Raw genomic sequence first — 27,306 nt, forward strand, 5'->3', positions numbered from 1 at the left:
CTGTACTCACTGGAATTTAGAAGAGTGCGGGGGGGGGGGTGGGATCACACTGAAACCTACCGAATGCTGAAAGGACTCGATAAGATGGATGTGGAGAGGATGTTTCCCATGTTGGGGGTATCCAGAACTAAAAGGCACAGCCTCGAAATTAAGGGGCGACTCTTTAGAACAGGGGTAAGGAGAATTTTTTTTAGCCAGAGAATAGTAAATCTGTGGAATACTCTGCCACAGACTCCAGTGGAGGCCAAGTCCGTGGGTATATTTAAGGCGGAAGTTGATGGTTTCCTGATCAGCAGGGCATCAAAGGATATGGTGAGAAGGCAGGTGTATAGGTTGAGTGGGATCCGCGATCAGCCATGATCGAATGGTGGAGCAGACTTGATGGGGTGAATGGCCTAATTCTGCTCCTATGTCTTGTCTTATGGTTACGAATAAAAATGGCTACCAAAGCTTTTCAATTTTTCTTCTGCACATGGTTTCCCTCTTGCACATTATGCTTTAATAAAAAGCAAGGATAGGTGTACGCCAGTGACAACCAATGGTCAGGAGCATGGGTTAGTTTGCAGCTAGAGACCCAGAAAGGGGCCAAACCCTGCAATGCAGCAGAGTTTAGTCTCTAGGTGTCCTTACCCCACCCACCCCCTTCTCAATTGTGTTCATTGCGTTTTAATGAAGAGGTCTTTAAATAGAAAACAAAACTGTAGATGCTGGAAGTATGAAAAAACAGATAAAATGCTGGGGGAAAATACTCTTTGAACAGGGACATTGCTTCCCTCTCCACAGATGCTGTCTGACTCGCCGAGATTTTATTTATTTATATATTTATTTATTTATTTAGGTTCTGTATATAACACGTTCGGTTCCTTCAACTTATTTCACTTCCTGCAGTCTAACTCGCCCCAAACGTCAACAGGGAGAAATTCGTGTTCCGAGCGCGCGCACGAGCCTAGGCACTGCGCGCGCCACAGAAAGCGCGCCGCCGCGGATCACCAAGGACGCGCTTTGCGACAGTGCCGTGCAAACGCCGGGTTCTCGGGTTAAGCTGATGGTTTGCGGCAGTTCCTGTGGACTGCTCGCCTGCTGGTGAACTGATTCGGATGTTTGATGCTTTGGGCCGGTGAAGGCGGCGGGGTTCCCTGCCCTCGGTGATCATGACGCTGGCCCCCAAGGAGCTGAGTAACCTGATCGGCATTATCTGCGAGGAGGCGACGAGTAACACCTTCGAGGGCCTGTCCACCGCCTTCCACCATTACTTCGGCAAGCATGACCACTTCCGCCTCGGCTCCACGCTCGTTATGTTGTTACAGCAGCCCGACCTGTTGCCCAGTCCACAGCAGCGCCTCACCGCCCTCTACCTTCTCTGGGAGATGTATCGCACCGAGCCCCTGGCCGCCAACCCGTTCGCCGCTGTGTTCGCGCACTTGCTGAACGCGGGCCCGACGGCCGAGGAGCAGGATAGGCCGTTGCTCGGTAAGCGGGCATCTCCACCGACAGCTTCCACTTTGCAGGCCGGACGCAATCTCCAGGCCGTCAGTTACACAAAGTAGTTTGGGTCCTTACCCAGTGCATTGAAATCCAGAGCTAGTGCTGGGGCTCTGGAGCTATGCACCGGGCCAGCAAAGGAGGCGGAGAACTGTTGCTGCCCTGTCTGGAGGAAAAGAGGGGAGTAGGAGGAAGGGGGTGGAAGAAGAGTTGGAAACGATCAGTGGAGAAGGAGGTATACGAGAGAGAAAGCGATGGTTGTCAGTTGTTTGGGGAGAGAGAAGGAGGCAGATTGAAGAAGGGAGGGTAGATGCGTGCTGGGAGGCGGAAGGGACAAAAGAGATGTGGATGGTCCCTGTTTTGGGGGAGAAGAATGGGAGTTGGGAGTGGAGATGGATGATGTGAAGACTGGGGAAATAGATCGAGATGGGAGTTGTCAAAGGTAGGGCAATTGCAGAAGTTGAAGTTGCCCAATGTGCTGGGAGGGCTGAGGAGGAGGGAGTTGTCCTCTCACACCAATAAGAGGGCGAAGGGAGGTGCAATGTGCTGTCTGGGTGAAGGGAGACCGAACATCCTTGTTTGGTCAAGTAACCGTTGGCTGCCACACATGATCCCTTCTGCTTCCAGTTCCGGACCTGGCTGCAGCTGCCTCCAGGCTCAGACCTCTCATGTCACTGCTGAGTGCTACGTCTCTTGTACATCCCACCCACCCTGACCTCTTATGCCTCACCTCCCAGCTACTGTTCTGAGCTTCTTCCATCTACACCAGTGTCCCTGAACCCATCTCTAACCACCAGCTCCAATCCTTGCCCTGCCTTCACTATCCCCTTCAACCTCCCCTCTGAGGCAAAATGGTATGTGCTCAGCAGGACCTTAATTTAGTTCCCCTGTGCCCAAACCTCAATGAGTTCTACTTCAGCTGTGATGCTGAGCTCTCCTTCCATTGCCTCAGTTTCTGAGATGATGTCTTTGACAAGATTACCCACCCTCCACTGATAACCCCTTCTCTCACTTTAAGCTCATATATCCCACTCTGGCCTTCTGCCTGGTCTGGTCTTTTCATCTCTGTCTATGTGATATTAATTGTCTCAACTTCACCACTCCCCTCACATATTCTGACTTCACTCCTCGAAATGCACTGCCATCCAATCTCTCTGCACTAATCCCAATCTCACCATCAAACCCACTGACAAGAGCAGTGCTGTTGTAGTTTGACAGACTGACCTCTACTTTGTTGAAGCCAGGTGGCAGCTCTCGGATAACTCCTTGTCATAGTCATAGTCATACTTTATTGATCCCGAGGGAAATTGATTTTTGTTACAGTTGCCCCAACCAAGAATAGAGTATAGATGTAGCAATAAGCTATATAGCAATTGTACTTGCCCCAGAACCAGGACCACTGAAAGCTGCACAATCACCAAACTAAGCTCCTGCGGAGATCTCCCCTATGCAGCCTCCAACCCCATTGTCCCACAATATTTTTGACATCAACAATATCCACAATCCTAACTGCCTGAAGGCTGTCCAATTCTTTCTTGATAACAGACCCAACCAGTTCCTCTCCATCTGGCAGAACAGGGACTCACCCTTAACTTCACTTTTGGCTCCTTTTACTGTCTCCAGACCAAAGGTGTAGCTGTGGGCACTTACACTGGCCCCAGCTATGCCTTCCTTATCGTGGACTATGTGGAACTACCTATGTTTCAAACCTACACCAGTAACACACACATCTTCTCTGCTGTACTGACAGCTGCATTTGTGCTGCTTCCTGCATTGGTCATGCAAATCTCATCCTTTCATCAACTACTTCACCAACTTCCAACTTGCTTGGACCCTTTTTTTCTACCTTTGAACTTACTGAGTTTACTAAAAAATGTGTTATATTACATTACCACAAAAAAAAAGTTAAAGTGTGTTGGTCCGTTAATAGAAGTAGTTAACCATAGTCTGGAAAAGCTGCCACTAATGTTCAGAGAATGCCTTATTATTGGAGTTTTACTGTATCTTCAATCTTAACTTTAAAGTTATGTGAGAGCCAATAAGCATTTCAAATTCATGTCAAAAAATTAAGAATGTTTTATTTTTACAGCAAGTCAGTGAACTTCAAAGTTAGTTTGGAAACCTATTTTATTCCCTTTGGAATTGAATAAATTCCTATTTGGAAAACAAATTACATTTATATAATGGCTACTGGATGAGATTGATGCTGGGATGTGGGGTCTCTTGTCTGAACTCTTTTGTACTTGCTATAATATAGATCTAAGTTCTTTGGGGGGAAATAACTGGAGGGTTTCAGCATGGGGTGGTAGTATAAATTGTGAGATAACTCTGTCCCTCAAAATGCAGAAAGTAAGTCAGTCTTCATCACAGACCTAGAACGTGAAAGCGGTAGTTACGGTTAAAGTAGAGGCTAGCTGCTTCATATTGATTCTTTTTTTTTTAATTTTATTTTTTATTTGGGTAAATTATTCACAAGTATTATGCAAACTTTTTTTTTACATGTATAACCTTCTCCGTTTTTATATATGTATAGATCTATAATTATTTATACATTCACAAGTACACATTGAGATATAAAAAATAATTAGGCACTTAGCTAGATAATTATGTGCAATACCACTCTATTAGACTAAGTATTGATAATGGTTGTAAAAAATAGTAATAATAGTGGATTAATAGTAATTTCCATGTATCTCTTCTGGACCATTTCTTTCTGGTCCAAAATACTGTATGTAACCCCATGTAGCTTCCATCGTAGGTGTTTATATCTTAACTCGTTAATGTTTGCTCCTACCCACAAACATACTTATCCAATCCCTATGTACTTATTTACTTCATTTTATCATTTTTTTCCCTTTCCCAAATCTTTTCCTTTACTAGTGTTAAGTCCCTGTTTTCACAAAAAAAAGAACAATAGTCATTCGAACCAAGGGTGCTTACGTTAACACTATTACTATGTTGATGAGGAAAGCAGTATAAACCGTTAGGAGAGTCATCTAAAGTCTCACACATAAAAGTTGCTGGTGAACGCAGCAGGCCAGGCAGCATCTCTAGGAAGAGGTGCAGTCAACGTTTCAGGCCGAGACCCTTCGTCAGGACTAACTGAAGGAAGAGTGAGTAAGGGATTTGAAAGTTGGAGGGGGAGATCCAAAATGATAGGAGAAGACAGGAGGGGGAGGGATGGAGCCAAGAGCTGGACAGGTGATAGGCAAAAGGGGATACGAGAGGATCATGGGACAGGAGGTCCGGGAAGAAAGACGGTGGGGGCGGGGGGGACCCAGAGGATGGGCGAGGGGTATATTCAGAGGGACAGAGGGAGAAAAAGGAGAGTGAGAGAAAGAATGTGTGTATAAAAATAAGTAACAGATGGGGTACAAGGGGGAGGTGGGGCATTAGCGGAAGTTAGAGAAGTCGATGTTCATGCCATCAGGTTGGAGGCTACCCAGACGGAATATAAGGTGTTGTTCCTCCAACCTGAGTGTGGCTTCATCTTTACAGTAGAGGAGGCCGTGGATAGACATGTCAGAATGGGAATGGGATGTGGAATTAAAATGTGTGGCCACTGGGAAATCCTGCTTTCTCTGGCGGACAGAGCGTAGGTGTTCAGCAAAGCGGTCTCCCAGTCTGCGTCGGGTCTCGCCAATATATAAAAGGCCACATCGGGAGCACCAGACGCAGTATATCACCCCACCTACCACCCCACCAGCCTCCGGGTCCAACATATTATTCTCCGTAACTTCCACCACCTCCAACGGGATCCCACCACTAAGCACATCATTCCCTCCCCCCCCCCTCTGCATTCCGCAGGGATCGCCCTTACGCAACTCCCTTGTCCATTCGTCCCCCCCCCAATCTCCCTCCTGGCACTTATCCATGTAAGCGGAACAAGTGCTACACATGCCCTTACACTTCCTCCCTTACCACCATTCAGGGCCCCAAACAGTCCTTCCAGGTGAGGCAACACTTCACCTGTGAGTCGGCTGGGGTGATATACTGCGTCCGGTGCTCCCGATGTGGCCTTTTATATATTGGCGAGACCCGACGCAGACTGGGAGACCGCTTTGCTGAACACCTATGCTCTGTCCGCCAGAGAAAGCAGGATCTCCCAGTGGCCACACATTTTAATTCCACATCCCATTCCCATTCTGACATGTCTATCCACGGCCTCCTCTACTGTAAAGATGAAGCCACACTTAGGTTGGAGGAACAACACCTTATATTCCGTCTGGGTAGCCTCTAACCTGATGGCATGAACATCGACTTCTCTAACTTCCGCTAATGCCCCACCTCCCCCTCGTACCCCATCTGTTACTTATTTTTATACACACATTTTTTCTCTCACTCTCCTTTTTCTCCCTCTGTCCCTCTGAATATACCCCTTGCCCATCCTCTGGATCCCCCCCCCCCCGCCGTCTTTCTTCCCGGACCTCCTGTCCCATGATCCTCTCGTATCCCCTTTTGCCAATCACCTGTCCAGCTCTCGGCTCTATCCCTCCCCCTCCTGTTTTCTCCTATCATTTTGGATCTCCCCCTCCCCCTCCAACTTTCAAATCCCTTACTCACTCTTCCTTCAGTTAGTCCTGACGAAGGGTCTCAGCCTGAAACGTTGACTGCACCTCTTCCTACAGATGCTGCCTGGCCTGCTGCATTCACCAGCAACTTTTATGTGTGTTGCTTGAATTTCCAGCATCTGCAGAATTCCTGTTGTTTGCGTTATCTAAAGTCTGCTCGCTTTGGGGTGATGAATTCAATCCATTTATTCCAAATTTGATAAAATTTTTCTATTTGAATTCTCAGAGAGTAAGTCATCTTTTCCATTTTAAATATTTCCAAATTAATTTCATACCAATTTTCTGATGTAGGTGATGTTGGATTTAGCCACTTTCTGGTGATTGATTTCCTGCTTGCCGCTAAAAGGGCCTGCAGCAGCTTTATATCTTTCTTCTGTTCCAAAAACAATACATGCCCCAAATTGAGAGTCTCAAAGTTCAGAGGTACCTGGGTCTTAAATACCTTAACTAATGTTCTATGAATACCTTTCCAATATAAACTTAATTTAGGGCAATCCCAAAAAATATGGAAATGATTTGCCTACTTGGAGCCACACCTTCTCCAACATGTCACGTTTGTATCTTTATATTTTTCCTGGTATGGGGTCATAGAAACATAGAAAATAGGTGCAGGAGTAGGCCATTCGGCCCTTCGAGCCTGCACCGCCATATATTATGATCATGGCTGATCATCCAACTCAGAACCCTGCACCAGCCTTCCCTCCATACCCCCTGATCCCCGTAGCCACAAAGGCCATATCTAACTCCCTCTTAAATATAGCCAATGAACTGGCCTCAACTGTTTCCTGTGGCAGAGAATTCCACAGATTCACCACTCTCTGTGTGAAGAAGTTTTTCCTACTCTCGATCCTAAAAGGCTTCCCCTTTATCCTCAAACTGTGGCCCCTTGTTCTGGACTTCCCCAACATCGGGAACAATCTTCCTGCATCTAACCTGTCCAATCCCTTCAGGATTTTATACGTTTCAATCAGATCCCCCCTCAATCTTCTAAATTCCAACGAGTACAAGCCCAGTTCATCCAGTCTTTCTTCATATGAAAGTCTTGCCATCCCAGGAATCAATCTGGTGAACCTTCTTTGTACTCCCTCTATGGCAAGGATATCTTTCCTCAGATTAGGGGACCAAAACTGCACACAATACTCTAGCTCGTGAAGTATCTTATAATATTTTTCCAACAATGTTCTCTCCAAATCAAAGAGTTAGCCGAAGACCACTGAGAGCTGCATATTTTCCCCCAAGCCTCCTCTGAAAGTACCAACCCCGCTTCTTTCTCCCACTTCTCTTTAATATGTGATGTGTTTTCATTTTTGGCATGAAAGAGTGCATTATATAATCGAGAAATTGATTTACATGGTATTGAACTGTAAGCCGAATTCAGAATCTTGAAAAATTCTAATTCTACTGTTGATAAGTCTGTATATCTATAACTCTGGTTAACATAGTGTCGTACTTGAAGGTACCTAAAAAAAAAAGTCATTGTGTTCTAGGCCATGCAGGGATTGAAAACTTTGTAATACTCTTTTATGTGTGAATGAGAGGTAGTTTGTAAGACCTTTCTTTATCAATAGTTCAAATCTTTTATCTCCTCTGCTAGGAAGGAATTCTGTGTCATATGCACACCATCTGAAAAGTTTTAACATGTTATTGATTCCACATGAATTAGCCACCTTCTGCCATACTTTTAATGTGAGATTTATCCAGTTTTTAAACTTTTCCAGTTGGGCCATCAATCCTTTGTCTGCTATTGAGGCCTGTAGAGGTCAGTCAATCCAAATGCTATTTCCTTCCATCTAGCCTTATACTCCCTATTACACCAATATAACAGAGGGGTTATCTGTGAAGCATAAAAATAATTTCTCAAACAAGGAAGTGCCATACCTCCTCCTTCCTTCCCTAACTGTAAGGTGTTAAATCGGATTATCATATTGATTTTCATTGAAGAATCAAAGATACTTTCGAAAAGTGAGTCAAAATGCATTAATTTAGGGAGCATTGTATGGCATGAAAATTCCTGTGGGCAGTTGGAATCCTTAAGCATGCAAATAAATTGTAAGGTCCATATATAGTCCTTTCAGAACTTGAGTTGATAATATTTGAATGTTTCATGCTTTGCAGTCATACTAATGTGTAATAGTGTCTATGTAGTAAGTTCAAACTGAGTCTTTGTTTTGCTTGACAGGATTTTTACCACCTATTACACCTCCGGAGAAGTTTTTCCTATCTCAGTTGATGCTGGCTCCTCCAAGGGAACTATTTAAGAAGACTCCCCGTCAGATTGCATGTATGGATGTTGGTAACATGCCTCAGTCTGTTGACATTAGTGGTTTGCAACTGGCCTTAGCTGGTGAGTGAAATTGTATACTCTTTAATGAAGCTGCAGTTGCTGTTCAATCACTTGCAGATCTTGCAAAGTCCAAACACTGAATTTTATTGTTGCCTCATCAGTGCACACGTTATTTGCAACTAAAAAAAGGTAGACTGCAGTTATCTGGTAAAATTGTTGTAGCTGATATATAATATCTAGAATTATTTTGAATAGATTCCAATACACAGTAGCAATATGAAAAGAAACACACCTACTTCTGACCAGAATTGTTCAGAACTTGCTTTACTGTTTTAATCTGTCTTGCTCATTTAGCTGCTCAACAAAATTGAAATTTCAGAACAACTGGTTGTCATATCTAGATGCTAAGGGCACCATGAATTCCTAATTGAAACAACAAACAGAAGTGATAAGGCTTTTGAGGACAATAAATTCTGTATGTATTATGAAGAGTAGAAAATGCTGATATAACATTGTCAAAGGCTATGGAGGTAGGGCCAATGACTGGGTTTACAGTTGACAGTCCATTATATTGCAAACAAAGCCAATTCACTTATGAAAACCGTTTAAATAGTAGCAGGAGCTACTGCAGTATTTCCCAACAAGGACAATGCTTCGAGAAAAATGAAACAGAGGGTTGTTACCTATGAATTATGTGCATAAAAGAAGAATTGCCCAATAGGAACAGCTCTTCAATACTGCAGCCTTTGCAACATGAGTCCTGTGCTTAAAAGCTGACCAGGATGACTTTTGAATCATTGTCTGTATATTTTTGAGTGTAATTTTTTATTTATCCTGCAGAGCGTCAGTCTGAATTACCTACACAGAGCAAAGCCAGTTTTCCAAGCATTCTTCCCGATCCTGATCCTGACTCCTCTAACTCTGGATTCGACAGTTCTGTAGCAACTCAAATCATAGAGGCTTTAGTGAGTGGACCAAGACCACCAATAGAAAGTAGGTGCTTTTAAATTGACATACAAGGAAAGACTTAGAGTATTTGAGTTTCATTCATAAAATGTAAGTTCAACTTAGTCCAGAACTTTCAATTAATTTCTCTTAATAGCTTTTGTTATGGGAAGTTAATTAACACTGAAGAAACACACACAAAAGTTGCTGGTGAATGCAGCAGGCCAGGCAGCATCTATAGGAAGAAGTACAGTCGATGTTTCGGGCTGAGACCCTTCGTCAGGACTAACTGAAAGAAGAGATGTAAGAGATTTGAAAGATTTCATATCTCTTACTATCTCTTCTTTCAGTTAGTCCTGACAAAGGGTCTTGACCCGAAATGTCAACTATATCTCTTCCTATAGGTGCTGCCTGGGCTGCTGTGTTCACCAGCATTTTTTGTGTGTGTTGCTTGAATTTCCAGCATCTGCAGATTTCTTCGTGTTAGCACTGAAGAATATGCCGTTTGGTGTGGGACTATATTAGCCATAATTTAAAAATGGCACCATCATAAGAGTTGATGTCATCTCATCTGCCTGGCAGATGCAGAGCAAGGGATGAAAGCAAAAGAGTGGTTTGGCTTTATTTCCTTGCAAATGACTACTTATTTGGTGTGCCCAAAGTGATTTGCAGTCTAAACACAAAATAATCTGCAGATGCTGGGGTCAAAGCAACACTCAAAACACGCTGGAGGAACTCAGCAGGTCAGGCAGCATCCGTGGAAACGATGAGTCGACGTTTCGGGCCAGAACCCTTCGTCAGGACTGTAGGTGGAAAGGGCAGAGGCCTTATAAAGAAGGTGGGGGGAGGGTGGGAAGGAGAAGGCTGGTAGGTTCCAGGTGAAAAACCAGTAAGGGGTGGGGGAGGGGAAGCAGGGAGGTGATGGGCAGGTAAGGTGAAGAAGGAATAGGGGAAAACACAATGGGTAGTAGAAGGAGGCGGAACCATGAGGGAGGTGATAGGCAGCTGGGGGAGGTGGCAGAGTGACATAGGGATAGAAGAAGGGAGGGGGAGGGAATTACTGGAAGTTGGAGAATTCTATGTTCATACCAAGGGGCTGGAGACTACCTAGACGGTATATGAGGTGTTGCTCCTCCAACCTGAGTTTAGCCTCATCATGGCAGTAGAGGGGGCCATGTATGGACATATCTGAATGGGAGTGGGAAGCAGAGTTGAAGTGGGTGGCTACTGGGAGATCCTGTCTGTTATGGCGGACAGAGTGGAGGTGCTCGACGAAGTGGTCCCCCAATCTGCGTCAGGTTTCACCGATGTAGAGGAGGCCGCACCGGGAGCACCGGATGCAATAGATGACCGTACCATCACCGCCCTTATCAACTCCAGAGACCTTCCATCCTCAGCCGCTAAACTTATAATTCCCCCACCGCGTACCGCTGGGTTTTACCTCCTCCCCAAGATCCACAAGCCGGACTGTCCCGGTAGACCCATAGTTTCTGCCTGCTCCTGTCCCACCAAACTTGTATCTGCCTACCTGGACTCCATTTTGTCACCCATAGTTCAGTCCCTCCCCACCTACATCCGGGATACATCCCATGCCCTCCACCTCTTGAATAACTTCCAGTTCCCCGGTCCCAACCGCTTCATTTTCACTATGGATGTCCAATCCCTATACACCTCCATTCCCCATCAAGAAGGCCTCAAAGCCCTCCGCTACTTTCTGAATAATAGACCTCACCAGTTCCTCACCACCACTACCCTCCACCGGTTGGCGGAACTGGTTCTCATACTCAATAACTTCTCTTCTGGCTCTTCCCACTTTCTTCAGACTAAGGGTGTAGCTATGGGAACTCGCATGGGCCCTAGCCTCTTCGTTGGTTACGTGGAACAGTCTGTGCTCCAAACCTATTCTGGTACTGCTCCCCAACTTTTCCTTTGGTATATTGATGACAAAATTGGTGCTGCTTCCTGCACCCATGCTGAGCTCGTCAATTTCATCGACTTTACTTCGAACTTCCACCCGGCCCTCAAATTCACTTGGTCTATCTCGGACACTTCTCTCCCCTTTCTCGATCTCTCGGTCTCCATCTCTGGAGACAGACTGTCCACTGACATCTTCTACAAGCCCACTGACTCTCATAGCTACCTCGACTATACCTCTTCCCACCCCACCACATACAAAAATGCCATTCCCTATTCCCAGTTCCTCCGTCTCCACTGCATCTGCTCCGAGGATGAGGCTTTCCGTTCCAGGACATCTCAAATGTCCTCTTTCTTTAAGGATTGTGGTTTCCCTTCTGCTGTCATCAATGATGCCCTCACCTGCATCTCCTCCATATCCCGCACTTGGCCCTCACCCCAGCCTCCCACCACCACAACAGGGGCAGAGTTCCCCTTGTCCTCACCTACCACCCCACCAGCCTCTGGATCCAGCATATTATCCTCTGCAACTTCCGCCACCTTCAACAGGACCCCACCACTAAGCACACCTTTCCCTCCCCATCCCTCTCTGCTTTCCGCAGGGATCGGTCCCTTCACGACTTCCTGATTCATACGTCCCTCCCCACGGATCTCCCACCTGTCACTTATCCCTGTAAGCGCAAGTGCTATACCTGTCCCTACACCTCCTCTCTTGCCACCATTCAGGGCCCCAAAGAGTCCTTCCAAGTGAGGCAATACTTCACTTGTGAGTCTGTTGGGGTCATCTATTGCATCTGGTGCTCCCAGTGCAGCCTTTACATCGGTGAAACCCGACGCAGATTGGGGGACCGCTTCGTCGAGCACCTCCACTCCGTCCTCCACAACAGACAGGATCTCCCAGTAGCCACCCACTGCAACTCTGCTTCCCACTCCCATTCAGATATGTCCATACATGGCCTCCTGTACTGCCATGTTGAGGCTAAACTCAGATTGGAGGAGCAACACCTCATATACTGTCTAGGTAGTCTCCAGCCCCTTGGTATGAACATAGAATTCTCCGACTCTCGGTAATTCCCTCCTCCTCCCTTCCTCTATCCCTATGTCACTCTGCCCCTCCCCCAGCTGCCTATCAACTCCCTCATGGTTCCGCCTCCTTCTACTACCCATTGTGTTTTCCCCTATTCCTTCTTCACCTTTCCTGCCCATCACCTCCCTGCTTCCCCTCCCCACCCCTTTATCTTTCCCCTTACTGGTTTTTCACCTGGAACCTACCAGCCTTCTCCTTCCCACCCTCCCCCCACCTTCTTTATAGGGCCTCTGCCCCTTCCCTCTACAGTCCTGACGAAGGGTTCTGGCCCGAAACGTCGACTCATCGTTTCCACGGATGCTGCCCGACCTGCTGAGTTCCTCCAGTGTGTTGTGAGTGTTGATTTGCAGTCTAAGTGTTCATACTCTGAATTACTTGCTCTCTGGGGATTTTACTCACACTTACTGAGGAAAATCAGTACGTAAAGAGTATTTGGCATCGGCTTCCAGATTGTGGACTATCGTGGGTTAAGCTGGTAATTTGATGGTCCTTTCCCATTAAAGTAGGCAGTCACAATGCTTTCGTAGAAGTTGTTAAGGTAAGTAAATGGATTGTTGTCTTGAATTAAAAGATAGTTTTCATTTCCCTGGCTCATAAATATTGTTCAACAATAAGGCAGTAGTTACTGGAATAATTGGAAATTCAATACAATTATGATATTCCTTCGAGTTACATAGGATGTGCTGGGGCCTTACACAAAATATAGGCAATTCCCAAGAAATTCCAGGCTAATGGACTTACCTTTTTTTTGTTTTAGTGGAATAGTAAAAATAATCATGGTTTTTTTTTCCTGTGTGAAGGTCACTTTCGGCCAGAGTTTATTCGGCCGGCTCCTCCACTTCATGTATGTGAAGATGAGTTAGCTTGGCTAAACCCAACAGAACCTGACCATACAATCCAATGGGATAAAACCATGTGTGTTAAAAACAGCACTGGGGTGGAAATTAAGCGGATCATGGCAAAGGCTTTCAAGAGTCCATTGTCTGCACAGCAACAAACACAGGTAATTTCAAGTAAAGCAGCTGGATCATTTGGACTTTTGGTAAAACCCATAACCAATATTCTGACTGCCAATGCCATGTGGTGAACTTTGATATCACCTTCACCAATAAGAGACAACTCTAATGACAAGATGGTATGTGATAAGAAAGGTGGGAAAGATGGTCATTTTAATAGAGGTTTAAATCTTGTATTGGGGTAAGTAGATGAAAGGTAGTGAATTTCTTGTGGTTAGGGTAGTTGCCTGTAACGATATATCCCCACATCAACAAAAAAAATAGACCAAATTAGAATTAGCTACGGGCTAGTTTTGTATATTGCTTAAGGAAATGTGATCATTTGTCCAAATCATAGTATGTTTGAGTTAAACATTCTTTGAAAGTGTGAAATAACTCCTAAGCTTCAATATCTAGAGAAATCAGCCTCCTATGGGATGGGAAAGAGACTGTCCATACAAAATCAGTTAAATTAATAACATCAATAGATGGTGTTTATTGTGAATTAGAATGAAGGGACAAACATTTAAAGGGAAAACAGTATACAAAAAGCACAGAACTGGTAACTGGGAGATGTACAAAGTATTATAAATGTGGATGAACAGGACTAGGAATAGAATCTAGGAATTAACCGATCTTTGTAGGAGTAAAAAAGATCAGGGCCACTGTGTGCTCTTCTGCCTGCTAACTCACCCCCACCTGCTGGTCAGTGATAGCTTAGTGTTTATTGGTTGTATTTATGACTCAAGCTGTTTAATATAATAATTCTCTGTCATCTAGAGCATAAAACACTAGGTCCATCATTGAAGTACTGAGGCTTCATACACTCTTGGTGGTGGTGGCATCCATTAGTCTCGTGAGACCATGGATCTGCCCCTGGAAAGTCTTGCTTCAGTCTGTCTCTCCAGGGCACAGGCCTGGCCAAGGTTGTATGGAAGACTGATAGTTTCCCATGCAGCAAGTCTCCCCTCTCCACGACACCGATGTTGTCCAAGGGAAGGGCAAGGGCCGATACAGCTTGGCACCTGTGTCGTCGCAGGAGTTGCCAGAACGAGGTTGAAGGCAGCGTCAGACTGCCTTAGGGACTCCAGCTCCGCAGTTGTGCTCAGGGTTTACTCCCGAAGCCTTTCCCATGAGTGGGTATGGCTGCAAGGCGGTGGTTTGAAATCAGAGTTTTCCCTCTCTTAGATGGACTGCCTTCCCGGGCTGACAAGCTCCATCTACCTGAAGCACTGGTTTTAAGGCGCAGGGACCCGCCTTCGCCCCTTCTCCTGTCAGTAGAAATAGTTCCGCCGGGCTTAGAGGCTAAGCCACACGAGAAGGCCAGGAGTGGGGACAAGCTCCCACTATCTAAAAGCGCTCTTCGCGGCATGTCCCTCAAATAGCCTCTGACATAACACATCTAAGAGTGTTATGTCAGAGGCTATTTGAGGCACATGCCATATTTCAGACAAGTCCTTTTGCTTTTGGGAAATCAAAATTTTGCAAATACTCACAACCTTAAATAAAAACACTCAGGAATTTGAAGACCCTTTGTTAGAATGGGTAAAAGAGAAATTAGTTAGCAGGTTAGAAAGGATGGGAGAGGGATGCATAGGAGAAAGAGAATACCTGATCTCCTCGTGCTCTTGAGTGTGTTTAAAAGATCTCAGACGCTATTTCAAAGAGTGTTGATATCTTTATGTCCTACCCTCTAGCTGATATGCATTGCTGTTTGTGAGAGCTTTCTTTGTGCATACGTGAGGTATAATTCTCACACGATAGCATTGATTATTCTTCAGAGGTGCTGGGTTGTAAAAGATTTAAGGTATCGGAGTCATGAGCATGCCTCATCTCTTTATCCTTGGAAAATTGCTGGCTCTGTAAATAAAAATAACCAGAAGGAAATTAATGCTAAGTAAGGGGCCGACTTGTTGCAAACAGATTAACAGTAATAGGAAAAACATTGACACCAAAGACGGACGCATCTCCAGTACAAATTTCTGTTCCAGATTTTAGAGTATATGAAAATATTGTGCATGTCCTGACATTAATCTTGATTCAGAAAATGTTTTTTTCAGTTTGGAATATCATACATGCCAGTTCTCTGTATGAAAATTGAGAGGAAATCCCGGGAATGAGACATCTGTTATCATGAAATTACTAAAATGCTTTTATACTTTCTATAAAGGGAATTAGCTGGAGGAAACAATATCTGGAAAAAGGTTTCTGCTTAGTGGAGTAGACTTCATTTTAAGGACATTGATGGAACTAAGAAAGTAGATGGGCTGATTGCGTATCCAGTCATGTAGAGCAATATGGCTATCAATGAAACGTGGCTTAAGAGGTTAGGGATGGTTTCTGGTTACAAGGTTTAAGGCGAGATTTTAAAATAGTCATTTTATTAGTTATAGCAACATAATAACAATGTAGTAAGGATTATGTGCTTAAAAATAAATCAACATGAAGCCCAAGGCAGTTGAGCTGAGGGAGGAAAAAAGCAATCACACTGTTGGGAATAAATGAAGATTAGACTCTGTCATCTAAACAGTTTGAGAGAAAAATGAAAAAGGTATAGGCAGATTTTAAAACATTAGGGAAGTGGTAAATGATTTCAACAATCCTGCAAACTGTGAAAGTCAGAGTTGGCAGCACCTTTAAAACCCATAGTCACAATTTCAGCAAGGGAAGGGGCAGTTCTAAACTTGATTTAAGGAATTGCACCTGGAAGGGCCATTGGTAAAAACTGTAATGGAGCTCGATCTAACATGGCTTTGGGGAAGGACAGATGGACCAGGAGTCGGTTGTTAATTGAGGTACATCGACTTTTTCCAGACTGACAGATAACTTGGCAAAAATGGAGTGAGAATAGCTACTGTAAGATGTTAATATAAAAACAAAGACAATATTTGAGGGATAGAGGTTTGAATATTACTACAAAGGAAAAGCCTGGAGTTCCCAGATCTGAATCTTTCTGCATGTCTGGTAGCATGTTGGATAGGATAAGGCAAAACAAAAGGTAAATGGGTCTGATAGCAAGAGCTCATCAATATAGAATACCTGGAAGAATATTGAAAGTGTAGGGGTGAAATTAATAAAAAAAAAAGGAAGTGCATGAAAAATATATTGGCAAGTAAAATCAAGGCAAACCTGTTTTAACTATCGTTCAAAAGACGAACAGAATCTAATGGGTGTATGTGGGCAAAAGGCGGATTGATTCTAAATGAATACTTTACACCATTCTTGATGAAGAGGACAGTAATGTGAACATTGAACGTAGAAGAAGAGAGAAATATTGTGTATAATAAGCAGTGAGAGAAAAACAATATGGTTTACAATAATTGATAGCTTGTAAATTGCCAGCTTCAAAAAAGGAATCCGTGGATACTGGAAATCCGAAATAAAAACAAAGATTGCAGATTTTAAAATTTGGCAAGTCAGGCAGCATCTGTGGAAAGAGAAACTGCTAACATTTCAGGCCTGGAACCTTCATTAGAAAAGAAAAATGAGGTGGTGGGGGAGGGTGCTGGGTAGAATAAAGGAAATTCTGATTGAACATATTGTATTCTAAAAAAATAGACTGAAAGCTGTTAATGTGGCACTGTTGTGGAAGAATGGAATAAATATGCATTCAGTATATTCCAGTAGGCCTAATGTATTAGATAGGAAATTACTGGGAAAAATTATAAATGGCCCTTGCCAGTCTTCATTTTAAATGACACAGATTAATGATTCCTAGTGTTTTTTTAATGATAATTGTGTCTTACTAACTCGTTTGAAACTTTGGAGGTTTCAAGGAGGATAGAGGAGCATAATGTATGTGGATTTTCTCAAATTTGCACAAACCAGGCTGATCAGAACAGTTCATGTCCATGCATTTTTCCACGCTGCCTCTGTATGATGCTGTGGAGTGTAAACCAGGCAGGTGGATGAAGTAGCTTTCTTTTTGCTGGGCTCAGAATGATGTGTGTGGAAGCTGAAAATCTGTTGGCTGCCTGATTTCCCCTAGCTGTTGAAGTGAAAAATAAGGAAGTTCCTGCATAGAAATATGCATCTGCTTCCTCTGACTCTAAATGTTCTAAAAATTATCCAGCTGTCTAAGAATATTAATACAGTTCAAAGAAATGGAGAGTGGCATATAAAGAATAAAGAAAAGGCAGAAAGTGACGGGCAGTGATAAACCATGTCTCTCAAACATGGTAGCATTCAAAATGCAAAAGAAAAATCACACTGGTTAATTAATTTGGACTAGCCAGTATCAGGTTATGCAAGGTAAATTTGTAGGGCTAATCATTATTAAAATTTTAAGGATAAAGGTAGTGGTTTTTGAAAATTACCTGTTAGGATATCACAGTAGAGACTAGTGATTTGGAAAATGCCACATTTGTACTAAGGTATTTGAAGCATGAAGGAAAACAATAGGAGTAAAGAGAACTGTTTCCCATCGGAATGTTACAGATGGTGTTTCCTTGAGCTGCTATTAATCTGGATATGGAAACTGAAGGATTGAAGGCTATAACCAGTAAATAATAACATTCAATAGGAAATAAAAATGCAAAGTGACCTTTGTGTGAAATGGTATCATTAATAGTAGAAAGACTGGGAAAATGTAATCCACACTGTTTGTATCTGGGGGCATAGAATATTTAAGCAAAAGTTAAGATTCATTAAATTGATCCAAGAAATTCAAAATTTTTGAAGAATGGTTATGTAGTGGTAGGTGATTGGATGTTTAAGAAGTAGACAATTTACATTGGCATGCAAAAGTCTGGGCACCCCAGTCAAAATTTCTGTTACTGTGAATAGTTAAATGAGTAGAAGATGAATTGATCTCCAACAGTCATAAAGTTAAAGATGAAACATTCTTTTCAACATTTTAAGCAAGATTAGTGTATTATTTTTGTTTTGTACAATTTCAGTGTTGGGGGAAAAAAGGAAAGGAGCACCATGCAAAGGTTTGGGCACCCCAGGAGATTTGAGCTCTCAGATAACTTTTACCAAGGTCTCAGACCTTAATTAACTTGTTAGGGCTATGGCTTGTTCACAGTCATCGTTAGGAAAGGCCAGGTGATGCTAATTTCAAAGCTTTGTAAATACCCTGACTCCTCAAACCTTGTCCCAACAATCAGCAGCCATGGGCTCCTCTAAGCAGCTGCCCACCACTCTGAAAATTAAAATAAATGATGCTCACAAAGCAGGAGAAGGCTATAAGAAGATAGCGAAGCGTTTTCAGGTAGCCTTTTCCTCAGTTCGTAATGTAATTAAGAAATGGCAGTTAACAGGAATGGTGGAGGTCAAGTTGAGGTCTGGAAGACCAAGAAAACTTTCAGAGAGAACTGCTCGTAGGATTGCTAGAAAGGTAAATCAGAACCCACTTATGACTGCAAAAGACCTTCAGGAAGAGTTAGCAGACTCTGGAGTGGTGGTGCACTGTTCTACTGTGCAGCAATACCTGCACAAATATGACCTTCATGGAAGAATCATCAGAAGAAAACCTTTCCTGCGTCCTCACCACAAAATTCAGCGTCAGAAGTTTGCAAAGGAACATCTAAACAAGCCTGATGCATTTTGGAAACAAGTCCTGTGGACTGATGGAGTTAAAATAGTACTTTTCGGCCGCAATGAGCAAAGGTATGTTTGGAGGAAAAAGGGTGCAGAATTTTATGAAAAGGACACCTTTCCAACTGTTAAGCACGTGGGTGGATCGATCATGCTTTGGGCTTGTGTTGCAGCCAGTGGCATGAGGAACATTTCACTGATAGAGGGAAGAATGAATTCAATTAAATACCAGCAAATTCCAGAAGCAAACATCACACCGTCTGTAAAAATAGCTGAAGATGAAAAGAGGATGGCTTCTACAACAGGATAATGATCCTAAACACACCTCAAAATCCACAATGGGCTACCTCAAGAGACGTAAGCTGAAGGTTTTGCCATGGCCCTTACAGTCCCCTGACCTAAACATCATCGAAAATCTGTGGATAGACCTCAAAAGAGTAGTGTATGCAAGATGGCCCAAGAATCTCACAGAATTAAAGCTTTTTGCAAGGAAGAATGGGCAAAAATCCCCCAAACAAGAATTGAAAGACTCTTAGCTGGCTACAGAAAGCGTTTACAAGCTGTGATACTTGCCAAAGGAGGTGTTACTAAGTACTGACCATGCAGGGTGCCCAAACTTTTGCTTCGGCCCTGTTTCCTTTTTTGTTATTTTGAAACTGTAAAAGATGGAAATAAAATATTAAAGAAATGTGTCATCTTTAACTGTGTATGCCTTTTGGAAATCTGTTCATCTTTTACTCGCTTAGCTATTCACAGTAACAGAAATTTTGATCGGGGTGCCCTAAAGTTTGCATGCCCCTGTAACTAAAAATTACTTAATGGACTAAAAAACAATGATTTTATTCCAAGTGGTTAGAGTGCATAATTGTCTTCAAACCATTCAAGGAAATGTAATGGATTTTTGTAACAGGTGTAACTGTTTGTAAAATTGGAATATTAAAGCATTAAGGGAAGTGGGCAACAGTGTGGAATGAGATGTGCATCTTGGATTGAAATTACAGAGACTGAGTTATGGGTCGGGGGGAGGTTGGGAAAACATCATAGGGGGAAAGGGAAGATAACTGAATTCATCTTTACCTCTCCAATCTATTTCTATAGTTTTGTGCATGAAAACAATTTGCATTTTATAGCTAGTAAATTGTCCCATTGCATTTCACAGAACCAGTTAAATTTGACGCGAATGCACGTCTGTATAGATGGCCAAAAGGTTTTTGTCAAAAACGCATGTCTTAACGTCTTGGAGACTAGAGAAGGTTGGAAGGTTTTGGAAAGGAACTCTGGGTTTGGCACCTAGGAAGCTGAAGGCAGTTACTAGTACTGGGGGAGTGTGTGTGTGTGTGATAGATGAGGAGATCAGAAAAGGGATTACAATAGTATATTTGTATACATTCAGTATACATGTACAAATTTCTAGCACTTGTTTGAACTGTCAATTTAGAATATTCTGTATTAAATTTTAAGAAATTATTTAAAATAATTTCAATGTAGCTTCTTGGGTTTATGCATAATTAACTAGAACAGTTTTCAGAATAATTGCAGTAAGCTACTTGTGGAAAAATCTGAAGGGTACATTGAGAATGTTCTCTTCCATTTTCTATATATGGTTAACTGGTTTATTCATTTGAGAACTGCTGAAAAATTATTTCCGTATGCATTAATGCTAGTTCTAATAGTAGTTATTAACGGATCTATCATTTGACACCATCTCTGCAGATTGGCACACATCAGTACTGCTTCTAAGTAACAACAAGTCTTCTTTTTATTGTTGTAGCTCCTTGGTGAATTAGAAAAAGATCCAAAGCTAGTTTACCATATTGGACTGACTCCTGTCAAGCTGCCTGATCTGGTAGAAAATAACCCTTTGGTGGCAATAGAAATGTTATTGAAGCTAATGCAATCAAGCCAGATTACAGAATATTTCTCTGTACTTGTAAATATGGATATGTCTCTTCATTCAATGGAAGTTGTAAATAGGTGAGTTCTGTGCTTTGTTTTTTCCCCCAATGTTAGCATTGCCCTGCTCAGGATTGAGGGAACTACCCTTTACATTCCTCAGAATGTGCAAACTTGAGTATATTGACTGGCATCTTGTACTGTAAGAGGTTTATTTTACAAATGTTCTGTTGATTACTCTTCCCATTAAGCCTTCATTTGACATTTACAGAAGTAATTCATTTGATGATGGAAGTTTGATTTTTAAAATGACAATTGCTTTTAAAATGTAATTCATCTGTCAACATGAAAAATGCTTAAATTCTAGTTTGATTTACTGTCAAACTCTGTGGCCAGGTTTGACTTTCATCTTAACTTAAATCTGGTCCTTCCTTACTTGATATCACACATGCTCACTTACGGGTCAGTAGATAGCTGGGGATTTTTTTTTTGATGAAAATTAGTTACTCGTGATATAGTGTTTTGGTTTTGAAACTGATTACTCTTCTTGCTTGCTTTTTAGGTTAACCACAGCTGTTGATCTTCCTCCAGAATTTATTCATCTGTATATTTCAAACTGTATCTCCACTTGTGAACAAATTAAGGATAAATACATGCAGGTAAATAACTTGTTTCTGTATTATTGATTGTTTTTTTGTAATTAGTTGCCATTAATGTGTAAGCCTTTATAAATTGTATTTATTTTATTGTGTATTATTTGAGAACAGATTCTTTGTTGTACGTGTAACAGCAGGGTTGGCGGGCTTTGGGGCATACCACAGTGGGTATGAAATAGAATAATTTCTGCTTCCCCTTTGAGTAGTTTGCCTAGGACTGAAACTGGTAGGTTCTACTTGCAGCATGCATCATTAGTGGATTTTTTGAGTTATCTATGTGGATTAACTTATACCTTTAATCTTTTTCTGATCTGTTATTCTTTTCTGCAGCCCCCCTCTGACCGACACACAAAATCAATATTTTGGAATTTTCTTTGTAGAATTATGTAAAGCATCAAGATCTAAATATAAGAAGTAGCAAAATTAGGCCGTACTGACCCTTGACCTAGACACAGCTCTAATCTCTGGATTCTCTAGATTTCCAAACATCTATCTTTCATACCTTGCATATGCTAAACAATAAAGCATGTGTATTGTTCCTAGGCAGGGAAATCCAACCTTTTTTGATGAAAGTTTTCCTTTTGGTGTTTAATTGGCTGGTTCCTTGTGCCCTAGTCACAGCATTAATTAATTAAAATCTTTCCAGACTACATGTCGTACCTAGGGTTCAGAATCTTGCTTGTTGATTTCAATATAACATTTCTATTGCATCTTTAAAATAGCTCTTCCAGCTCCACTATTGATCAATTCTATTTCCCAAATATAGTTTAACTTTGTATGCACTTCAGTTTGTCATGTGCTGTAAATTTTACCTCAGTGGAAAAATATTAGGACGCAGAAATGAGCACCTTTGTACAGGTACATCTTGGGCAACTACTAAAGATGGAGCAATCAAAATATTCAGGTGACCTAAATCAAGAAGCACAGAGATGCACCATAAGGCTATAGAGAAACCTCGTGGTACAGGGAGGGATGAAGCCGTAGCTATATTTGAAAACTAAAGTACAACTTAAGGCAGGATATTGTGTTTGGGTCAACATGATGGGTTAACAGCATTTTATGCAAATTCTGATGTAGACAACAATTAATTGGATATTTAAGTTTAAAGATAATTTATCATTTGTAATTTTGTGTAATAAAGAAAATCAGATTAATTGTATTAGGCATGCATTGCTCTGTGGTGAAAAGTAAGCTATGTGATAAACTATGCACCACTGTCTGCATCATGTATAAACAAATTCTTTTATCTTTTAGAATCGCTTGGTGCGCCTTGTATGTGTCTTCCTCCAGTCTTTAATCAGAAACAAGATAATCAATGTCCAGGACTTGTTCATTGAAGTACAGGCCTTCTGCATTGAGTTTAGCCGAATACGAGAAGCAGCTGGCCTATTTAGGTTACTGAAAACACTGGATACTGGAGAAAATCCTCCGGAAGCAAAATCATCAAAATAAAGGAAGGCAATATTCACAACTTAAGACAGGAATACATTTAGAAATATTTCTGTGATTTCGGTGTACCACTGAAAAAATAACTACTTTTGTTTCAAAACCATAAGGCTTTCTTAAGCAGCAAGTTTGCCCAAATGGGACCTGATTTATTTTCTTGTTATACAAGTATATAAACTGATACTGATTAGCATCCTAAACATATTTTGGTAGGCTAGAGTTATATAGCAATGAACATCACTTTGCTGACTTCTATATCATTTGGGGTAGGATGTACTTTCTTTAAAAGAACACAACTAGTTTATTTCGTAACACCATATGTATAAACACAATGCAAGTTATCACATTCATCTAATGACTGAAAGCTCATAAAGTATTAAAGTAATAGAGAGTGAACTTGAAATTTGAAACTTCATATTGATTATAAAAGTTTTATTTAAATTAAAATGCTGTAAATTGAAGCACCATATACTTATTTGTTGATATTTTTATTGAGAGATGGAAATTGCTAATCTAATTTTCAGGTCACCCTGATGAAATGCTTATATTCTTGTAGGAATTTCACCCAAATATTAGGTTGCCAACAATAGCATTCACACCAGTTACCTGACATAGGAAAGTGCAAATCATACTTATTAGTGATTTTTGGAAACATTACACTTGTATTTTAATTCATCAGGATGTGGGCGTCACTTAAAAGGGTAAGTTGCCTAACTGGCTTGATGGTGGTATGCCTTATGGTGGAAGGGCTTGCACAAAGCATTTGAGGGGTTGTTTTCATCCACTTATCCCACAGATAATGAGTATCATGAGTTTTAGTTGTCTGAATAGCCTCGGAATAAAACTACACAGGCAACCCTCTCACTCATACATACCCTCCTCCTCTCCCCCCCCCCCAACATTATGGTAATTTGGAAAACAAATTTCACTCTTAGAGAATCTGTAAATTACTATCCAAAAATGTGACATACAGAATAAAATTCATCCATATTGATTTTTTTTCTGACATTGAGGATCCACAGGAGTCATGAGCAGCTCCTTAATCACTTGGCCTTTACTCCAGTAAGTCACTGACCGTTAACCTATTATTCCCCTGATTTACTACACCATCTTTCTTCCATCCTCAAATTCCATCCCTTTCCCTGATATAATCTCTTCCTTAACCCTTTCCTAATCCACGAGACTTAAGTGTCAGAGGAAATGCCTCACGGATGGACTGTGTGGTAGAGCTGCACTCTCAGACATCTGGTCACGTGTCCTCAGGCTGGTGGATTTATAAGGCTGCACTTGGAGTATTCTGGGCGATTCTTGGTCCCTTCTCTAAGAAAGGATGTAATGGCATCGGAGACGATCAAGAGGAGGTTCACGAGAATGATCCTGGGTTGACATGTGAGAAGCATTTGACACATCTGGGCCTGCACTTGTAGGAGTTTGAAATCTATTGAATATTCTAAGGCCTAGATAGAGTGGACATGGAGAGGATATTTCCCTTAGAGAGGGAGTCTGGGATCAGAGGGTACAGCCACAGAGAATAGAAGGATGTCCTTTTGAACAAAGATGTGGAATTCCTTTAGCCAGAGGGTGATGAATCTGTGGAATTCATTGCCACAGGTGGCTGTTGAGGCCAAGTCATTGGATATATTTAAAATGGAGGTTGGTAGGTTCTTGATGTGGTACTTGCCAAAGGTTATAGGGAGAAGGTCGAATGGGGTTGAGAGGGATAATAAATCAACCATGATAGTGGGACAGCAGACAATGGGCTGATTGACCTCATTCTGGTTATGTGTCTTATGGTCTAAACCTTTTGTCTAATTTCTATGTACCTCTTAAAATATATTTTAAATGCTGCAACTATCTATCTGCATCCTCCTCTGAAAGCTTATTCCATGTATTACCATCTTACCTGGAAAAAGTTATTTGTCAGGTCCCCTTTAAATCTTTCCCATCTCACTTTAAAATTATGCCCTCTCGTTTCAGACTTCCCTACTCTGTACCATTAGAAGGTGGCCCAAAACAGTATTGGAGAACGAACACCTCATCTTCCATCTTGCCAAAATGCTGCCTTCTGGACTTGATACTGAGTTCAACAACTTAAGTTAACTGTATTTTTGTCTATATTTTTCACCCATCTGTGACATTAGCTCAGTTTTTCCCGCTGTATTTGTCTCTGGGAATTGACATGGCCAGTTGGCTATACCCTTTTTTTTTCTAACCTTGTTTATCCATCTTTGTTCTCACTGTACAGCTCACATTCATTCATTGATCAAATAACCTTTTTTTGCAGCATATCCCCATGATCACCCTGCTCTTACTCCATCAAAGACATCCTCCTCCTCTCACCCTCTCTGCAGCTTAACAATCTTGTCTCTCCCCCAGTTCTGCTGAAGAGTCTTCTACCTGAAAAGTTGACTTGTTTCTTTTCTCATAGATGTGGCCTGTCCTGTTGAGTATATCCAGTACTTTGTTCTTTCTTTTGGATTTCCTGCATTTGTAACCTGTTATTTTAACAATGGTAATTAATGATCATGTAGAATACCTGATTAAATCCACAGTTAAAATCACTATTTCCAGAGTTTATTGTCTATATTTTCAATAACTTTTTCACTGCCATAGGCAGTGATTGGAATACCATTCATTTTATCTTGTGGCTGTAGCTTCATGCACAATACAGCACACTTTTGCAGCAGAGCCACTATCATTAATGCACCATGACTGCACTGCATACTACCTACAAACTCTAGCACAGCAATTTGCTAAGCTACCTTAGCACCCTCAGCAATAATGAAAAGACTAACAGTGTGTTCAAGCTATCCTCCAACTCAAATGCTGCTGTGGAAATATATTGCCATTGTTGCAGATTTTTGAATCAAAGGTCTACCAAACATTATGAGAATAAAGGCATCCATTAGTCTTGCATGGATCTGCACCTGGAAAGTCTTCACTCTCCAGGGCGCAGGCCTGGGCAAGGAGAATAACCTTGTATCATTTCTACTTGGAGTGCAGCAATTCAATTGTGGCTCAATGGCAAGTTATGATAAACAAAGTTGGCTTCACCAGTGGCATCCAAAGAGAGAGGAGTAGGAACACAGCCTATTACCTCTGGTCCTTGAGGTCAAAGAAATTGTGGGTTACACAAAGTAATTTTTGCAAAACTTTGAAGATTTCTGAGGTCATGGAGCATAGAATAGTAACGTTCAGATCCCAAGATCATTGCTGCTGAGATGAAAATAAATCTAGAGATGATCACTATCATCTATTACAATCTGTTGGATGTGATGGTGTACTGAAGTGGCAAGTCCATTCTTTCACCTTGAAGCGAGGTTGGTAGAGAAAATGGTTGAAAGCCCCCATCAAAGTGACAGTTGAGCAATATTAAGACACTAGCTAAAGAATTCTTTGGTTGAATGGTGTTTGAACATTTAGAAGTATGGATCATTTGAGGCTAGGAGCAACATGCTACAGGCACACGTTTAAAATAATGTGATCCTAGTTTGAAAGATTTACTTAATAGTATAATTCTTTATTGGATATGATAAGTTTGCTTTAATACACATTTGCAAAAGTAAATGGCACAAATGGAACTGACCCAAGCAGTGGACGGAAGCTTTGCTGAGAGCCAGCATTGAAGACTACCATGTGATAGAGGAGACAGCTAAGGAAGACAATGACAATGTAATGAACCCACAAAAGCTCTGCTAAATCTCACAGGAACGTTAATAATTTACTAGATCCATTAAAGCTTTTTTTTAAAGCAAAAGCCTGGGTCAATTCCAAAAGTTGCTCCTGTGTGTACGTTTACTGAACAGCAAATGTTAAAAGTCAACCTGAAAAATAATTGCTGAAATATTAAAATAACATCTAAGATCATTGGGGATGTTCAACAAATTTTTAAGTGCTTGAATTCAAATACAGTTGCAAGAAACAATTTTGATAAATTGTAAATATATTGAGTGGTAATTGGAACAAATTTTTTCTTTGGGGAAGAAAAAAGGATGAAATAGCTACACTTTTTGGTGAACATTATATTTATTGCTGGAACAAATATTTCTTCAACAAAAAGACCTCTACTGATCCTGATCCTATAGAGCCAGTAACCAGATAGAATATTCCATGCAATTAAAGAGTGATCCTAAACCAAATTAGATTATTATCAAAGATGATCTAACCATCCTTTCCTTCAGTAGAATCAAGACCACTGAAGCAACAAAAAGTTAAGCAATGGAAAAAAGTTGTCAAAGTTTATCCTTTCCAGTCTTTCTCAAAGTACACTTGTTTACGATAATGTAAAAGTTTACTTCTGCTGCAACTGTAAATGGGAAACATACAACTGCTAGTGGACATTTAGCTGAAATATCTGTGCCACATTGCCAATTAAGTCTGTATTCTTTATAGTACTAATATCTGAGTAACTTTTTCAATAAATGCATCATAATAATATATTATAATATTGCAGAAGGTCTGATGAGTTTTCACTCTTATTTTGATTATAAGGAAT

General features: G+C 41.5%; 1 protein-coding gene across 1 annotated transcript; it reads left to right on the top strand.

Moving 5' to 3' along the window:
* The first annotated feature begins 1,017 nt into the window (after window positions 1-1,017).
* cnot11 (CCR4-NOT transcription complex, subunit 11) lies at window positions 1,018-27,228 on the top strand. The gene is made up of 7 exons (XM_063053995.1): window positions 1,018-1,470; window positions 8,233-8,397; window positions 9,178-9,330; window positions 13,084-13,286; window positions 20,588-20,790; window positions 21,272-21,368; window positions 22,620-27,228. Exons 1-7 carry the CDS (start codon window positions 1,152-1,154, stop codon window positions 22,815-22,817), a joined length of 1,338 nt encoding a protein of 445 aa, XP_062910065.1. The 5' UTR covers window positions 1,018-1,151; the 3' UTR covers window positions 22,818-27,228.
* The last annotated feature ends 78 nt before the right edge of the window (window positions 27,229-27,306 follow it).

This window comes from Mobula hypostoma, chromosome 7 (assembly GCF_963921235.1).
Source record: "Mobula hypostoma chromosome 7, sMobHyp1.1, whole genome shotgun sequence".
NCBI lineage: Eukaryota > Metazoa > Chordata > Chondrichthyes > Myliobatiformes > Myliobatidae > Mobula > Mobula hypostoma.